We start from the raw sequence: 19827 nt of genomic DNA on the forward strand, positions 1-19827 counted from the left end.
AGGCTGGGGATCTCTCTCTTTGCTTGGGCCATCATTTTAGGTTAGTTTCTCCATCAATACATATAATTTAAATATTGCAATTATATATGCTAGTATGTAGCACTAGAGAAATACAGGCCCTGGAGCAATGAATTGTGATGGGAGTGGGTGCGGGATGGACAGGGCAAGACCACACCAGGTGAGGTTGAAGCTGAGCATTACATGATAACTAGGCAGTTCCCAGGTGAACTCTGGGATGGAGAAAGGAGTTGTAGGCAGAGGAAGGAGCTTGCAGAACGGTATCTGACCTGAAAATGCAGGATGTAATTATGTAAAGTGAGCAGCCCATTGTCGTTGGAACCTAAATAAGGTGGACGTAGAGTGTGGCTGGAGATGAGTCCAGAGAGGCGAGATAGAGCTTAGTGTGGGAAGCTCCTTGCATGCTGTGTTCAGGAGGTTTGATATGACTAGAGAGTGCGATCCATTGGAGACTTTTAAGACAAGTGACATTTGTTTAGTTTTGTTCATTCAACACCCAGTAGGTGGCTATGGTGAATGAATTACAAGTGACCATCCTTACCTTCATGGAACTTTCAGTCTATCAAGGGAGACAGTAGTTAATCAGATTATCATATCTTTATAATTACAATGTTCTGCATGACGCGTGCGTGTGTATATGTGTGTGTGTGTGCATGGATGTGTGTGTTGTTGGTTGTGCATTTGGGCTATATAAAAGTTATGTGCAAATCATGAAGGATGGGATCACAGCTCCCTTCCTCTGTGCCTTTCAATGTATAAAGTGAGGGTGGGCAGTAGGGAATACATCTTTGAAGAGTGGTGAAGAATGATCTCCAAATAGAGGGGAGACTCAGCACAATTTTTAAAAAATATAACAAAAATGTTTTTGAAAGTATTATTTTTTATGAATTATAAGGGGTCCAAAGTATTCTTTTTTAATGGGAAACCACAATGAGCTTGAGTGGAGCTGATGTCTGCTACTGTGTTTCCCTGAAAATAAGACCTAGCCGGACCATCAGCTCTAATGCATCTTTTGGAGCAAAAATTAATACAAGACCTGGTATTATATTATTATATTATATTATACCCAGTCTTATATTATGTTAGATAAGACCTGGTCTTATAGTAAAATAAGACCGTGTCTTATATTAATTTTTGCTCCAAAAGATGCATTACAGCTGATGGTCTGTCTAGGTCTTATTTTCGGGGGAACATGGTACCTGTAGTGCTACCTCTGAGCCCAGCCCTCATGCATTTTCCTAACAGCTACAGCTTTAGTGAAAAACTGCTGAAGCTGAAGTTGAGGGTCTACTCAGATATATATATCCTCAATCCCTTTTCAATTAAGTCTCCTCTAAAAGCAAATTGATACCGAAGTTTTCATTCTGAATACTCTGCAAAGATTAAACTGGTTTTCCAGTTTTCATTAACAGTTAAACCACTTAATGTATTTTGATTTTGTGTTAAATCAGTTGATTTTTCCTATGAGTGTCAGGGAATTATTTTATATTTTCTTTCAGGTAAAATTTTTGAGAGATAGATGACTGAATTTTTCTAAGAAAATTTGCTGCCTACTATACATAATTGGACAGTGTTGACATTGAAAGTTTAATGCAGGGCTATTTCTTTTTCTTTCTTTCTTTTTTTTTTTTTGTGTGTGTATCTTTAGTGTCATACCTTGATTTTGAGCCATGCTCTTGCTTATTTGGTGTTAATTTAAAAATGAGAAAAATTAGAGTTGGAAAACAGCTGATGATTACTTTGGAGAAACATTTGATTTCTTAGGTACCAGATGAGGGAAGCCTCTTTGATTTGATTCATTTTTGTCTCTCACAGAACACATTCTTTATCTTAGGATAGCGCTGGTGGAGGAGGGAGGAACAAACGCAGCAAACTGACCTCATAGTCAGCTAATGCCTTTACATTAATAAGCCTCCTATTTGTGGGTGGGAAAGCAACCTTGGCTAATCTTAAAGGATTGGAAGAGAAACTATAGGCATACCTCAGAGATGTTGCAGGTTCCATTCCAGGCCACCATAATAAAGTAAGTATAGTGATAAAGCAAGTCATCATCTTTTTGCTGGTGGAGGGTCTTGCCTTCAGTTTTTCAAAAAAGCAACACCTGTGAAATGCAATAGAGTGAAGCACAATAAAACTGAGGTATGCCTGTATTGGATTCCTCACTTCTTGTACCAGGTGAGGACACGGTTCTCTTTTCAGCCCCTCCCTCTTCCTCCAAACAAGCGAACGCTCCACATCCAAGTCTGAGAGGCAGGCACCTTGGTATGGAAATCTGAAAAAGGTTGTGAATGTGCTCACACAGGCTAAGCCGTAATGGTTTTGAATCTCTTTTTTTCCCCCCCGTACAGGTGAATTTTGTGGCATGCCAGCTTGTTGCTTTGTTTGCCGCTTTCTGGTTTCGAATCTACTTAAGTCCTGGTAAAACCAGTCCCGAGGTCCGGCACACATTTGCCACCATTTTTGGCATTTATTTTGTCATCTTTTGTTTTGGCTGGTGAGTATGAGCCTCATAAATTCTAATATTTATCATTTGGGTGTTTTGTGGCAATAGTCTTGGCATTTCCCAGGCACTAAGGAGAGAATATATATTCACTTTCATTGTAAAACAATGGGGATGTCACAGAAATTTCCATTTACTGTAAGAACCTGGAATCAATAAACTTGACTACCCATTGAAAGTCAATTTGGTGCATTTTTCTTAAAGTTAGACTTCAACTGCTCTCCCCTGGGTCATGTAAATGGATTTTTATAAGGTTTAATTTTCCTGATGAGGAACTTTTCTAACTGTTGTAGATACTGGTGATTTTTTTGCATGACTGTTAGAGATATTGGTGTTAGTCATGCACTTAGAACAATAGCTTCAGTGCTGGTCTTAGGGAATGGGAGTCCTTCTTTAACAAAAAAAGCCTGTGGATTAGACTTTACTAGATAAACTGGACAAATACCCTGGGAGTGGCAATTCTTGGGGAAGAAGCTTTAAGAATCAACATTTCTAGAAGTACAACTTATGGAAATTTGTGAATTTGTTCAGGGCACTAGAATACTGCTGTCCAGTTTTAACAAAAATTTGAGAAAGCTTGATGAGTATTTTGAATCAGCCGCCAAGACAGGAAATGCCCTCAACAGTCAAATACTTTGGACGCTGAGAAGATTAAAGCATCTTGTTTGTATTTTTCGCCTGTTATGAGCACTGCCTAAAACTGATTGGTTCAAGGTAATCATTTGCTACTATTTCTATTTTAATTATATGTCTCGTTAAACTCAGTTTGGGCTAAAACAAACTGGTTTCTTGTCATTTCACTTCCTTTAATTCCTGAAGTTTAAGTTCTAATGAAGCCTTTCTGTACCTCCAGTTTGAAAACATTTTACGAGTTTACGTAAGAGATGTCATTTATTAAAGGAAAGTTTCATTAAATTCACTTGTCCATGGATACACAGTATGTTTTTAAATTAAAAGAAAAGTGACAAATAGTTGGTATTTGTTAAGTGGTAGAAAGGAGAGTGAGTGTCATATTTAAAGGCCAGAAATTCAGATAATGTTTAGGCCAGTTCAAAGTGAAATTTTGTTGGTAGAGTCACCAAGGGCAGGCACCTCTTGAGTTTAAACAGCAAAAAATCAGAGCTGATTCTGTGAGGGTCAGAGAGTGGCTCAGATCCAGGGCCACTGGTGTTTATTGGAGCAAGAAACGGGTTAGCGAGCTGGCTGTGAGGACTGAGCATCCACACTGGGGAGGCCTCGGGAGATGTCAGAGCTCAGCAAAGGATGAAAAATGGCGGAGCCAGTGTGGGGAGAAATGGGCAGCAGACTTGGGGAACATATGCAAAAGGCAAGCAGTGAGAACAAGGGTATGGGAAGTGGTTGGAGAAAGGAATAAGGGGGGAATTACAGCAGGTTGGAGGACATTAGGCTACCTCAGAAGATGGTTGAAGAGAACCCAAGAATTGTCTACTTTCTGGGCCATACAAAGCTCAACCTGCCAGGGTTCTTCTCTTCAAGAAGACACGGTGTAGCAATGGAGATGGTCTGTACGTAGACACTGAGTGTACAAGAAAGTATGCGGTGGGTGCAGTAGGCTGGCATAAGCCTATTGCAGGAGTCACTGAAGGGAGGGAGGGGTCACTGAAGGGAGTGAGATTGAATGCTTACTTCTTTTCCCCAGTTCTTTGATGGAAAGTATTGTTTTGTTTTGTAAAATCCAATTCTTAGTGAGTCCTTGACACCAACTAGATACCCACCGTATGTCTGGTGAGCTGAACTTTGAGGAAGAGTGGCTGTTTGGTGGGATAAGCTTGCTCCCCCCATTGTATTGGTGCCACTACAATGTATTTCCTTCCCATGCTGTTTGTATAGTCATCAGTGACTTTACATGAAGTGAATCAGTTAATCATTAGCTGTCAGATGACAGTCCGCCTGATCCCCTAGGCTAAGTCACCTTATCCCAGCCAAAGCACTAAAAACATTTCCAAGAATTTTTGAGTTAGAAAGGATCTTGTGGATCATTGGTATGATTTCCTCATTTCCCCAGTTACAAAGCTTGGGCGCTCAGGGGTTAGATGAGTGGTCTGATGTTTAGTTCATAATAGACATTGACAGCAGCCCACATGGAGCCTATCACAGAGCCAGTCAGTCAGTGTCTGGTCCAGGATTAGGGAATAGATAGCTTCACTCAGACTCCAGGTGTACTTGGAAGGGCCATCACCTCTAAAACAACAGCTATTAATTTTTAAACATTTATTTCCCAGAATTCTGCAATGCTTTTCTAACGCTGGTATGTTTCTGTGGCATTGGCAACTTGATAAGGATTGTGAGATGGAATCATCATAGTAGGAGGTAGCCATAGCAAGCCTAGATGTGCTCTAAAGGGAAATAGTGCCATGTGGGGCAGCCTAGAAGTCCATTCATTGAATAAACAAGTCAGGACTGGCTGCACATTATGTACACATTATTGGGACTTTCCTGTTTCATTACGTGCAGGTGCCCCTCTGCCTCCTCCTCTTCCTCATAGAATTTAGATCCCTGGGAACTAATAGCATCAGGAGGTGATTTCTGCCTTATACTGGGGAATGGTCCAATGCAAATGTGAAACAGAAAGAAAAAAAAAAACCACAGTAGGAGAGAAAAGGTTGCATCTTGACTTAGTGGGCTTCCGGGGTGAGTAGATTTTGTTTTTTAAGTTTACATCACTGGAAAAATTAAATCGTATACTCTGTAGGACTAAGGAGTTATGTAAAACACCCAAAGGCCTTTGCCCTCTGCATTGAGACAGAGTAGCTTTAATGCTCAAGGGAGCATTCGAGACCCTTTCAGGCAACTGTAGGACATGAGTCTTATGAATAACACTCGATGCCAGCTAATCTGCCCAGTTGCCTTTCATTCTGCCATCAGGGACTTAGAGAAACTGACATCGGAATAAAGGGAAGGAGGGAAGTGAGGTGGTAGAGATGTGGCAGACATGCTGAGCTTTGGGGGGAAAAATAAAAGTGAGAAAATCAATGTAAAGCTTTAGAGAAAGCAGGTATTTTAGGATAATGCCTCAGAAGCAGTTGCCAAGTTTCATGAGAAATCACAATGCTGGGCCTCACTTTATTGTTCGTATCTGTGTATCTCGGAGTATTTTTAATACATGTATTTGTTATTATAGCGTCCCAAGGTGGGTCTGAGCCCTTCTGTTTGCTGCTTACGATAATGAAGCCGAAGAAAGTGTAACTTCCTGAAGATCAAAGGCCAACTCACTAGTGAAGATGACTAAGCACCAGCCTATTTTTTTATTGTTGAAATAATACCATATTTATTTATCCATTGATCAGTTGATGGACATTTGTGTTGTACCTTTTAGCTATTGTGAATAACACTGCTATGAACGTGGATGGAAAAATATTTCTTTAAGATCCTGCTTTTGATTTTTTGTAGTATATGCCCAGAAGTGGAATTGCTCGATTGTTTGTAATTATACCAGGGGTGCCAAATGTATACAAGTGGATACTTTGGTCAGTGTTGCTCAAGCAGTAGTTCATGGTAATTAGAAGTGTCTGGACGCTGATGGCAACCACTTTGAGCACCTCTCGTAATTGCAGAAGTCAAACATGGCTTGTATTCATCTTTTGTTATCAGTATATATTGACTATTAAAATTCTAATAGTTTTTTCCTTTCTTAAAATGTGTATACATTTTTTTGGCACCCTCTGTATTTTTAATTTTTTGAAGAACTGCAATACTGTTTTCCACAGTGGCTGTACCATTTTACATTCCTACCAGCAGTGTACCAGGGTTCTAATTTCTCCAAATCCTTGCCAATACTTTGTTTTTCAAATAATAGCCATCCTGATGGGTGTGAAGTAGTATTTAATTGTGGCTCAGCCTGTACCTTTTTTAAAAATTGTGGTAAAGTATACATAATATACAATTTTCCATTTTGGCCATTTTAAATTTGGTTATTTGTCTTTTTATTCTTGAGTCATAAGAGTTATTTGTATATCCTAATACAAGTCTCTGACAGATATATGATTTGCACATATTTTCATACGTTGTGAAATGCCTTTTCACTTTCTTGATGGTATGTGTCCTTTGAAGTACAAAAATTTTAAATTTTAATATCTATTTAATCTTTTTTTTTCTTTTGTTATTTGTGCTTCTGTTGGGTTACATCAATGAAACCATTGCCAAATTTAAGGTCACGAAGATTTATGCCTGTGTTTTCTTCTAAGGGTTTTATAGTTTTAGCTCTTACATGTAGGTCTTATATCCATTTGAGTTATTTTTTGTATTCTTTTTATGTGGATATCGAGTTGTGCCATTGCCATTTGTTGAAAACACTGTTCTTGCCTTCACTGAATTATCTTGGCACCCTTATTAACACTTTGTAGGCGAATTTTTATTTGATGGCTTTTTTCAGATAGCGATTGGTGTTATTGTTTGCCACTCAATGGTTTATAGGCAGCTGCATTTTACAAATGTATCTTTTACTATGTGTGCAGGAAAGAATCACCTTTAATAGAACAAAGCATATAAGGGCCAATATATATATCTCATCCAGGTGGAACCAGGGCACTGGATTGGGTATGCCATACACTTTAATGTATGTTCAGATTCCCTGGAGATCTTGTTAAAATGCAGATTATTTTCTGGTTCTGGGAAGGAGTGTGAGGTCCTGCATTTCTAACAAGCTCCAGGCCACGCTGAGGGTGCTGGTCCCAGAACCTATGCTATGAGTAACAGCTCAAGAGGGACTTTCTGGTGTGATCTTGCTGTTCAGCATTATTATACCTACTTATTTAAAGTGCTTTGGAAGGGAAGTAAACATTATTTATTTTGAATTCAGTGTTTTTGTGTTTTATTTAATAATCTATAAGATGAAGAACCGTCATGCAGAGAAATAGAATAAAAATTTCTCCCAGTGGCACTTCTACCCATCTTCATTATTTTTTATCTTCCTTTTAGGCCTCTGATGATTGTCACTCAGAAGATCACAACCTTGGCCTTCCAAGTTCATGATGGTAAGAAAAGTGACCCTTCTTTTTGTTCTAAGAGTGAACCTGACATTGTTTTATACGCTATACACAGTCCCCAGTTTAGACAAGTGCTGGCAGATCTTGCTAGATCTTGTCAAAAATTTGCAGGCCTCTTTAATAGTAGCTTTTTATTTTTCCAGCCATTATTTACCATTGCCCTCCTGAATCTGCAGCCTAAATTTGCTGAAATATTTGCATTGAGAACAGTGGATTTTCTGTTTACTTTTATAATGTTTTAAATTTAAGTTAACTTATGATGCCCTCTGTCCATCATTTCCAAATGTGTTAAGAAAAATGGCATCCTGTTTCTTTGGTTTAGTCTTGGAGGATCTCATGAAGTATAATAAAAGATTAAACAGCATTGGCTGCTTAACTATTTTTTGATGCTAGGTTTCTTTATTTGGCTTGGAAAATTATCTAATGAGATTAGTCTGACCATATAAAAAGCTGGGAGAAGAAAGAATCTTCTGTTTGTATAAAAACTGAATATTTTTTTTCACCCAGGCCCTTCCTGAAAATGGCCAGTAAGGGTGATTTCCACTGTCAAACTGGGTTCCAGGGAAGGACAATGGCACTTTCAGCTGGGCAGAAGATGGGCTTAAGCTATGCCAGGTGCAATTAGTAAAAATATATTCTGAAGATTTAGGCTTCCTTGGCAAGTGCTGTCTGAGTGCTGTAACGTCTTTATGTGTTGGCAGGTTAAGAAGATTTACAATCTTCACTAGTCTTCCTGTTTTTCCTTCAAGCTTGGAAACTGATTTAATTTGATTCTGACTCTGTGTATTCCTAGTTTGTTCTTGGTGACTTAGTTTTTCTGTAGAGAACCGGGTAATTTTATACCAAGGATAGAGTCTTTCTAGGGTGACCAAATGTCCTGGTTTGCCCAGAACCAGGACGTTCCCCAGGATATGAGACTTTTAGTGCCCAAATGAGGTAAGTCCTAGGCAAGCTGGGTGATTTTGTCAATTTTTTTGGTACCTGAAAATCCACTTGGTAATATAGTGGTTATAGACTAACATTAGAAACATAAATCAATAGCTGAAATCAAATTAATTTCTGGGATTGCCAGAGATGTACTACTTGAAGAGACCTTAGAAAAGAGTGAGTGTGATTTTTTTTTAACACTGCTTCTTGGGTTTTTTGTTTGTTTTACATAGACTTTTTGCCTAAATTTACTTTTGTAAACATTCTCAGTTTACCCTATTTTCTGGAATATCCCTGACATGCAGCAAAATGTTTATTAGCCTTTGTCTTTTTTTCTTGTGTGTGGGAGGAAGAAGTAAATTCTGGAACACTGTGCCGTCTCTTTGGCATGTTTTTGAGTTGCCTTTATGATTGGCGGCCATATCCGTCTTAGCTGAATATACAGTTTTAAAGTCGACGTCTAATGCTTATGAGATGGCACTTCAGTTTCTTTGACACTAAGTTAACTATACATTTTATGGGAAGCACGAATGTGATTTGGTTGGCGGTTTTTTTGGTATGAATGGGTTATAAAAGAAGAAATTTGGACATCGACATGCACAGAAGGAAGACCACATGAAGACCCAGGGAGAAGACGGCCATACACAAACCAAGAAGAGACGCCTCAGTGGACACCAACCCTGTTGACACCTGAATTCAGACCTGCAGCCTCCAGAACTGTGAGACAATAAAGTTCTGTTGTGTAAAGCACCCCTCAGTCTGTGGGACTTTGTTATGGCAACCTGAGCAAATTAATACAGGCAGCTACTACCTTCTCCCTGAGTGATAGTATTTCTGGGGAGAATGTTGGGAATTGAGGGGAAACGTTACAATGTAATGAGTGAAACTCATGCTTGTCATTTTAAACTCTAGTGCTGCCACTCACTAGCTTTGTGAATTCAGTCACCGTACTTAACTTTTTTCCTTCATTTTCTTCATTTGTAAAGGGGGACTAAGCTGCTTTGTAAAGTTGTAAAGATTAAATGGAATCACTTACATAAGGTTTATCACTGTGCCTGACACAGGGTAAGCACCTGGTAAATGCAGTTATTGTTAGGAGATGATATATCAATTAGAAGTTTGGTTATAAGTTATGTACATTGATTATCAGTGTTAAATAATATTCTTGTCTACAGGCTTGGAAAAAATTGGCTCACTACAGATTTAAAAGTATTTCTTGCTGACATTCCAAAGAGTTTGGAATGAAAGTATAACAAGGATCTCTTTGAAGGGGCAAAGTAGCTAGAAGATGACACAAACACTTTTTGTTTTGTGGTACAGAAAGGAATAGCATTTTTTGGTATTCTCCAGCCACATTTATTTGTGGGAGGCAATGCAAAAGAGTACGGTTGGTGGAGGAGGAATGGCCTGCCTTTAAATAAAGAATTGTTTGATTAGGGGGGTTTTGTCTTGGCGCATAGATGGCTGTGGTGCTCAGGAAAACATTCCTGCCCAGACAGTTGCCTGCGTGTCAGTGGTGAGCCAATGGCGAGGCAATGGCAAATCACTGTAGGAGAGGAAATCGTGTTGGACTGTTAATATTTGCTGTTTATTAAAAATAGATTGCTTGTATTTCTTCGTTAGGATGAAGGCAATATTTTTCACTCCTGGCATAGTTTGTTTTTTGTTGGAAGACTCCGAAGGCCACAGAACAGAAGTCCCCACATGGTGCCTTTGCAGCAGCATGTTAGAGCAGGAAGATGTAAGACTTACCTCTGAAAACTGTAGCACAGTTTGCTTGTGCTTTGCTGACATAAGAAGTTAGACCCTTGGCAACATGTGTTTTATTTCCTTGTAGTGACTTTGAAATCTTGCAAGAGCTGTGGAAACTGAGCTCTTGCTGAATCCGAGGTATGTCAATCTTGCTGGTGTTTAAGAGTCTGATCAGAACAGCTGTGCTCTACTGTTCCCTTTCGTGTAAGGGACCACACAGTACTGACATTGTGGTGGGAGATCACATATGAAAGTGCCACTTCCTTTGCTGCTCGGGAGGGAGCGGATCAGTCGAAAAGCAGGAACTCTGCACATGCTGTTTTCAAACAAGAAGGGTTTATTTAAGAGCATCATGGTATATGTTTTCATTCTCATTGGCCATCTACATTGTTACTCGTGACAGTTTGCTGCCTGAGAAAAGTGTGGTTTTCTTTAAGATGAAACTTTTCACAAGTTGACTTCTTCCATGTTTGCCTAACTCCTCCCAAAACTTGAGTTATAGTAGGTGCTAATAAATGCAATTCTGAGAATAAGGAAGTAAAATTAAATAAGGATTCTTATGAGTTTCTTAGAGTCGATGATAGTGTATGTGTGTGTGGAAAATTCCACATGGACTTTGTAAAAAAAAAAAAAAAATTTTGCTTAGGTTCCTGTCACCCTGATAAAACAGCCATATTCCATTTTACATGTTATCTTTGTCTTTTTCCATATGCTACTATTGTTTTTTTAAAACATATTTGTAAATGTACACAGAATTGTATATTCTTCTTTTTATTATAGCAATGCTTTTCATTTTATTATAGGCAGTTTATACTGCCCATTTGTAATACTACTACATTGACTGGATTTACCAGTAAGTAGTATTCCTCTATTGTCCTATATTTAGGTATATTTTACTTCATTTTGTCTTGTAAATAATGCCTCAACAGTTTTTCAGCATTTAGTTTTTCATCATCCCATGAATAAATTTCCAGGAATTGGTCAAAATTATGGCTTACAGCAAATAGTACCATATTCCCTTCAAAAAGGATTGTAATGCAAGGTGCATCCTTTAGTTGTTTCACGTGTTAATCAGTGCCTTTATTAATTGTTGAACTTTCAGGTTCCTTCTTCTTGCTACTAGAAATGATACTGAGGTGCATACTTTTTGTAAAAATGTTTCGTGCACATTTCTAAGAGTGGCAATAACAGTGGGTTTAAATTCTGTTTAATTTCTCCCTATTCAACTTAATTTAGTGTTCGAGCTCAACTGCCAGTTTTAGGCGGCTTACTTCCCATTCAAGACTGGTTACATCAAAGGTTTATCTACCTCTAGACCTGGGAATGAGCTAAGCCCTGAGGTGTCTACAGACCTTTGTGGCCTTGGTGAGGTCATTGGGTCCGTGTGCCACTGGGGCCCTGCTGGCCTTAGCTCAGGTGGAGCCTGTCCTTGTGGCTCCGGGCGCTGTCCTCTTGCTGCTGCATTACCTGCTCTTCCCTGCAGTCCCTTCCATGGCTCCAGGTGGTAGGTTCACATTCAACATTCTCCTCAGTCCCACTGCAGGATCTTCTCAGGTCTGCTGCCTCTCAGCTGGCGTCTCTGCTGTCTTGAGTGTCCAGGAGAGGGGCCTGTGTGATGCCTCCGATCTGTGTACTTTGTCACCAAGACGCCTGCAAGCAGTGCTTCTCCGCAGGGCTGACTATCTCCCTGGGGTGCTTTCTGAGAAGTGAGGCAACCATCTCTTCTGCTGGGACACCTGCCTCCTTCCTCCAGACCTCTTTAGGGATAGTCTCAGCACCTTTGCTCTGACACCTCTGCCCCCACGTCTAAGCACTAAGCCTACCCCCCCCCCGCCCCGAATCGCTCCTTCAGCTCACTGGCCAAACTCTTTATTGATTTGTGTGCAAACAGATAGCCCTTCCATCATGAAGAGCTTTCTTCCCTCCATAATTATGGTAGAAACTCCATGCTTTAAATCCTTCATCTTTGTTCTTGATTGACGAAGACAGGTGTTTTGAATTAAAAAGAGAAATAAATCTTTTCTAAATTTCCATAGACTGCTTTGACTTTCAGATTGACCTCTGCTCTAGATACACTCTACAAACCTCTACATAGGGACTGACTCTTAGTCCCAAGCTGCACTGCCTCTGCCTGTGGAAGAAAGGACACCGGGGAGAACTGTGGCATCTGTCTGAATGTTGGGTGGGATGAGGAATCAGTGCAAGAACCACGGGGAGGAGACAGGGAAGCCAGTTCTCAACAGCAGTTACCGCCTATTGCGATTATTCTGTGCACAATGTGTGTGTCGATTTAGTACACGTGGAATAATATTAATAGCAAATGCTTATCAGTGCTATGCATTGCTTCTAGTGAGCTTGCATGTTCACTGCTTTAGTCCTCAAACAACCCTGTGAAATAGTACTCCTATTATTACGTCAGTCACATGGACCAGAAGCCAAGATGCAGTGAGCTTTTGTAATTCTTCAGTTAATAAGTGGTGGGGCTGGGTCTTGCAGCTGGTAGGCTAGCTCTGTGTTGACTCTGCGGGTCACCTGTCGTTGGTCATGCGATGGGAGGTCACTGGTACTTACTTTGGTTATTATTGAAGGTAGATCTTTTTCTCTTGTAATTGTTGTAATTTGATTCTCTTCTTGTGGGAGTGCGATCCTTTCACAAAAGGTAGTTCTTTTGCTATTTAGGAAGAAACGGTCCCTTAATGGTTTTGGTTTGTCTCTATACTCATATACGTTACCTCCCTAACTTAGGTGTTTCTCTGATAGCGATACAGAGACCTTCACAGTTTCAACTGTGTACAGTCACCAGAGGTTAACATCTGTATCACCACAGGCCAGTGATTTACTTTCTTTCTAGAGTTGTGTAATTTGTAAAACCTGTTTTTTGTTGTTTTTTTTATGGGAAAGTTTGAATATCTACAAAACTGGAGAGATAAGTAGAGTGAACTTTCACATGCCCTACACTGAGTTTCAACAGTTTTCAACTCATGGCCAATCTTGTTTCATCCATATCAGATTTCTTAATCTCGGCACTACTGACATTTTGGGCCAGAAAATTCTCTGTTGTGGGAGGCTGCCCTGTGCCTTTTAGGATATTTAGCAGTATCCTGGGCCGCTACCCATTGAATGCCATTAGCACCCCCCCTTTTTGTTTATGACAACCAAAAATGTCCCCTGGGGGGCATATCATCTTCAATTGAGAGCCACTGATTTATACTCCACTCTCCCCATCCCTTCAAAATTATTTGGAAGCAGATCCTGTACATTAAATGAAACCCATTTTGGGATGTATTTCTAAAAGATAATGCCTCCAATTTTGTTGGCCCTTAGAGAGGAAAGGAGCAAAGATCTAATTCTGTTCCTATGTGAATTGTTGTCATGGCAGCTAGCCACTCGGCCGCAAAGATGGTCATAGTTTCTACCAGCTGCTAGTGTTGATATAGGCTAGCAAATGCAAAGAAATTGGTATCATGCTCCAGCCTGTACCTTTTTTAAAAAATTGTGGTAAAGTATACATAATATACAATTTTCCATTTTGGCCATTTTTAAGCATAGAGTACAGTTCAGTGGCAGTAAGTATGCTCACATTGTTATGCAGCCATCACCACCATCCCTCCACAACTCCTTACCTCTTGCAAAACTGAAACTCTGTACCCATTAAATAACAATCCTGTTCTCTCCACCCCCCGGTCTCTGGCAATCACCATTCTACTTTCAGCCTCTATCAATTTGACTATGTGATATAATGGAATCTTCTACTGTTTGTCCTTTTGTGACTGGCTTCTTTCACTTAGCATAGTATTTTCAGGGTTCATCCATGTTGTAGCATGTGTCAGGATTTCACTCATTTTAAGGCTGAATAATATTCCATTGTATGTATATACCACATTTTATTTATCCATTCATCCGTTGATGGACATTTGTGTTGTACCTTTTAGCTATTGTGAATAACACTGCTATGAACGTGGATGGAAAAATATTTCTTTAAGATCCTGCTTTTGATTTTTTGTAGTATATGCCCAGAAGTGGAATTGCTCGATTGTTTGTAATTATACCAGGGGTGCCAAATGTATACAAGTGGACACTTTGGTCAGTGTTGCTCAAGCAGTAGTTCACGGTAATTAGAAGTGTCTGGACGCTGATGGCAACCACTTTGAGCACCTCTCGTAATTGCAGAAGTCAAACATGGCTTGTATTCATCTTTTGTTATCAGTATATATTGAATATTAAAATTCTAATAGTTTTTTCCTTTCTTAAAATGTGTATACATTTTTTTGGCACCCTCTGTATTTTTAATTTTTTGAAGAACTGCAATACTGTTTTCCACAGTGGCTGTACCATTTTACATTCCTACCAGCAGTGTACCAGGGTTCTAATTTCTCCAAATCCTTGCCAATACTTTGTTTTTCAAATAATAGCCATCCTGATGGGTGTGAAGTAGTATTTAATTGTGGCTCAGCCTGTACCTTTTAAGATGTGTACCTGATAACCAAAAAGTAATTCTGATAAAACCCTCCTGCTAGACCTAAGTGGTGCTGTTGTGTGTTTCCACTTTTGCCTGGGAACAGTTTGCCATGAAACATTCATCTAGCAATCTGTGACTCACTCCTAGGAAGAGGGTGGGCGAGTGGGTTGTATCTGTGTAGGGGGAACCTTTTATACCTAACAAAATCTTGTGTTTGGACATTTACCCTTAACAGTTAAGGGAAAGGATTTGTGTTAGATACAGAATCAGAGACCATTAGAACTGGAAGAGGCAGTAGAGACCAATTCTCCCAAATACACAGTTTGAAAAATAATAATAATAATAATAATAATAATAATAATAATAATATAAAAAAAGGAATTGAAACCCAGAGCTTGTAAGTCTCTTCTTCTTGACTTGAAGGTAGTAACAGTGTCTTGTTCACTGTCCCCAGTATCTGGCATATAGAGTCAACCAGTAAATGTTTGTGGAATTAATCAGTGAATCACCTAGGGCTGCCCAGCTCTCTTAGTGTCAAAGCTAGGGCATTCAGTTGGCTACACATTATATTATGATGACTGGAAAATGGCAGATTGCTGCAATGACTCAGTGAATCTTCCTTTCCTCTCTTTCAGTCTCTAGGGTAACAAGATCAGATATAGCTTTCCCATAGTAAGGCTCTCTCTTCCTTGGAGGTAGGTTTAAAGGGGTCTTAACCGAAGACAGACCCAGTTCAGGAAATGGCCAGCAGGCCAAGGAGGCCTGGGCTGGCTGAGTGATGGCCTTTAGGCTTTGATCACTCCTAAATCTATGCCATCTCATCCCAGCCCCAAAGTTTTCACAGCCCAATTCCCCTGTCCTTTATTTGTGTTCGTCTTCATTCGGGGAAAGCCCAGTTCCTCATGGGTGCCTTCATCTTTATACTTCCAAACTAGGAGGTCTCCATCTTGTCTGCATATTAAAATCACCTGCATGCTTTGAAAAGTCCTAATGCCAGGCCAATTAAATCTGAAGGGTTGGGGATAGGACACAGGCAACAGTATTTTTAGTGTTTTTAACCTCTCTCTCAATGTTTACCTATTTCAACAATTTTCCTTATTGTTTGCTGAGTCTCATCCCTCCTTAACCATGAAATTTCTTGTCATTTACTTTGGTTATAAAGGACATATGATGCAACAAGTTCATAGAATGTTAATGTTAATTTACAATTACTTGTAAGTAATTTGTGTGTTTTCCCCAGTTAATTCATAAGGTCTTAAAGGCAGGGACATGCCTTCTTTCCCCTCTATCTCAATGGTTCTCAAACTTGCATGTGCTTCCCAATTAGTTGGGGGGCCCTCTTAAATCATAGATTTATGGACATACCTTAGGGATGTCTAGTTTCGTAGGTCTCAGGTGGGGTCTGAGAATTTGCATTTCTAACTAGTTTCCAGGTGGTGCTGCTGGTGGTGGTTTGGAGACTACACTCTTGAAAACCACTGCTCTATCCTCAGATTCAGGAATGCTCGATTATTACTGGCCAACCAAAAGGAATGGAGCAAGTTTCCTTTTGGTTCTCTCCTGAGTAACTACGTCCCTCTGGACCCTGGGCTGCGAGAATGAAAGAACATGGGATTGATCACCCACAGATGATTATAACTTTGACTTTCCAGTTGCCAATTCCTTTATATTTTGAGTCTCGCTAGATGGTGACTTCTGTGTGTGTGTGTGTGTGTGTGTGTGTGTGTGTGTGTGCATGCATGTGTGTGTTGTTGGTTGTGCATTTGGGCTATATAAAAGTTATGTGCAAATCATGAAGGATGGGATCACAGCTCCCTTCCTCTGTGCCTTTCAATGTATAAAGTGAGGGTGGGCAGTAGGGAATACATCTTTGAAGAGTGGTGAAGAATGATCTCCAAATAGAGGGGAGACTCAGCACAATTTTTAAAAAATATAACAAAAATGTTTTTGAAAGTATTATTTTTTATGAATTATAAGGGGTCCAAAGTATTCTTTTTTAATGGGAAACCACAATGAGCTTGAGTGGAGCTGATGTCTGCTACTGTGTTTCCCTGAAAATAAGACCTAGCCGGACCATCAGCTCTAATGCATCTTTTGGAGCAAAAATTAACATAAGACCCGATATTACATTACATTACATTACATTATATTATATTATATTATATTATATTATTATATTACATTATATTATATTATATTATATTATATTATATTATATTATTATACCTGGTATTATATTTATTATATTATATTATATTATATTATATTATATTATATTATATTATATTATATTATATTATACCCAGTCTTATATTATATTAAAATAAGACTGGGTCTTATATTAATTTTTGCTCCAAAAGATGCATTACAGCTGATGGTCTGTCTAGGTCTTATTTTCGGGGGAACATGGTACCTGTAGTGCTACCTCTGAGCCCAGCCCTCATGCATTTTCCTAACAGCTACAGCTTTAGTGAAAAACTGCTGAAGCTGAAGTTGAGGGTCTACTCAGATATATATATCCTCAATCCCTTTTCAATTAAGTCTCCTCTAAAAGCAAATTGATACCGAAGTTTTCATTCTGAATACTCTGCAAAGATTAAACTGGTTTTCCAGTTTTCATTAACAGTTAAACCACTTAATGTATTTTGATTTTGTGTTAAATCAGTTGATTTTTCCTATGAGTGTCAGGGAATTATTTTATATTTTCTTTCAGGTAAAATTTTTGAGAGATAGATGACTGAATTTTTCTAAGAAAATTTGCTGCCTACTATACATAATTGGACAGTGTTGACATTGAAAGTTTAATGCAGGGCTATTTCTTTTTCTTTCTTTCTTTTTTTTTTTGTGTGTGTGTGTATCTTTAGTGTCATACCTTGATTTTGAGCCATGCTCTTGCTTATTTGGTGTTAATTTAAAAATGAGAAAAATTAGAGTTGGAAAACAGCTGATGATTACTTTGGAGAAACATTTGATTTCTTAGGTACCAGATGAGGGAAGCCTCTTTGATTTGATTCATTTTTGTCTCTCACAGAACACATTCTTTATCTTAGGATAGCGCTGGTGGAGGAGGGAGGAACAAACGCAGCAAACTGACCTCATAATCAGCTAATGCCTTTACATTAATAAGCCTCCTATTTATGGGTGGGAAAGCAACCTTGGCTAATCTTAAAGTATTGGAAGAGAAACTATAGGCATACCTCAGAGATGTTGCAGGTTCCATTCCAGGCCACCATAATAAAGTAAGTATAGTGATAAAGCAAGTCATCATCTTTTTGCTGGTGGAGGGTCTTGCCTTCAGTTTTTCAAAAAAGCAACACCTGTGAAATGCAATAGAGTGAAGCACAATAAAACTGAGGTATGCCTGTATTGGATTCCTCACTTCTTGTACCAGGTGAGGACACGGTTCTCTTTTCAGCCCCTCCCTCTTCCTCCAAACAAGCGAACGCTCCACATCCAAGTCTGAGAGGCAGGCACCTTGGTATGGAAATCTGAAAAAGGTTGTGAATGTGCTCACACAGGCTAAGCTGTAATGGTTTTGAATCTCTTTTTTTCCCCCCCGTACAGGTGAATTTTGTGGCATGCCAGCTTGTTGCTTTGTTTGCCGCTTTCTGGTTTCGAATCTACTTAAGTCCTGGTAAAACCAGTCCCGAGGTCCGGCACACATTTGCCACCATTTTTGGCATTTATTTTGTCATCTTTTGTTTTGGCTGGTGAGTATGAGCCTCATAAATTCTAATATTTATCATTTGGGTGTTTTGTGGCAATAGTCTTGGCATTTCCCAGGCACTAAGGAGAGAATATATATTCACTTTCATTGTAAAACAATGGGGATGTCACAGAAATTTCCATTTACTGTAAGAACCTGGAATCAATAAACTTGACTACCCATTGAAAGTCAATTTGGTGCATTTTTCTTAAAGTTAGACTTCAACTGTTCTCCCCTGGGTCATGTAAATGGATTTTTATAAGGTTTAATTTTCCTGATGAGGAACTTTTCTAACTGTTGTAGATATTGGTGTTTTTTTTGCATGACTGTTAGAGATATTGGTGTTAGTCATGCACTTAGAACAATAGTTTCAGTGCTGGTCTTAGGGAATGGGAGTCCTTTAACAAAACAAGGCTATGGATTAGACTTTACTAGATAAACTGGACAAATACCCTGGGAGTGGCAATTCTTGGGGAAGAAGCTTTAAGAATCAACATTTCTAGAAGTACAACTTATGGAAATTTGTGAATTTGTTCAGGGCACTAGAATACTGCTGTCCAGTTTTAACAAAAATTTGAGAAAGCTTGATGAGTATTTTGAATCAGCCACCAAGACAGGTAAAAGTCTTGATATCTGAGCAGCTCAGTTTTGGTCCTGTACTTTAAAATTAACAACAACAACAACAACAAAAACAAACAAAAGGGCCGGCCCGGTGGCTCAGGCGGTTAGAGCTCCATGCTCCTAACTCCGAAGGCTGCCGGTTTGATTCCCACATGGGCCAGTGGGCTCTCAACCACAGGTTGCCAGTTCAATTCCTCGAGTCCCAGAAGGGTTGGTGGGCAGTGCCCCCTGCAACTAAGATTGAACAAGGCACCTTGAGCTGAGCTGCTACTGAGCTCCCAGATGGCTCAGTTGATTGGAGTGCGTCCTCTCAACCACAAGGTTGCCAGTTCGATTCCTGCAAGGGATGATGGGCTGCGCCCCCTGCAACTAGCAACAGCAACTGGACCTGGAACTGAGCTGCGCCTTCCACAACTAAGACTGAAAGGACAACAACTTGACTTGGAAAAAAGTCCTGGAAGTACACACTGTTCCCCAATAAAGTCCTGTTCCCCTTCCCCAATAAAAAAAAAAAAAAATCTTAAAAAAACAAACAAACAAAAAGTCCTAACAAAAGAAAGAACTCTTCCAGGCTCTCAATTGTATATGTGAAAAAAGTATAAGCATCCCATTTATGGATTCCTGACATTACTAGTGCTACAAGTTGGTAGATTGTGTTATAACTTCCTAGTATCCTTTTATGATAAAGTTCTTAATTCCATAGAACAAGAACACTTGATTTATTTTTTCTTACATAAATATGAGTTAAGTGATTGCTTGCTTTTTGGCAGGGTAGAGGTGAAGTAGCAGTATGGGTAGCCAATTGGTATGTTAATATGAAATATATTCAGTGTTTTTC

At 39.3% G+C, this 19827-nt stretch overlaps 1 protein-coding gene across 1 annotated transcript in view; it reads left to right on the forward strand.

Moving 5' to 3' along the window:
* The window catches only part of MBOAT1 (membrane bound glycerophospholipid O-acyltransferase 1), a 97892-nt gene that overhangs the window by 27576 nt on the left and 50489 nt on the right, over positions 1-19827 (forward strand). Inside the window, exon 2 of the mRNA XM_019734286.2 lies at positions 2367-2512. Within this exon, the coding sequence (XP_019589845.1) occupies positions 2367-2512 (146 nt within the window). The remainder of the gene's footprint in view (positions 1-2366; positions 2513-19827) is intronic.

The sequence above is a fragment of the Rhinolophus sinicus genome, linkage group LG06 (genome assembly GCF_036562045.2).
Source record: "Rhinolophus sinicus isolate RSC01 linkage group LG06, ASM3656204v1, whole genome shotgun sequence".
Taxonomy (NCBI): Eukaryota; Metazoa; Chordata; class Mammalia; order Chiroptera; family Rhinolophidae; genus Rhinolophus; species Rhinolophus sinicus.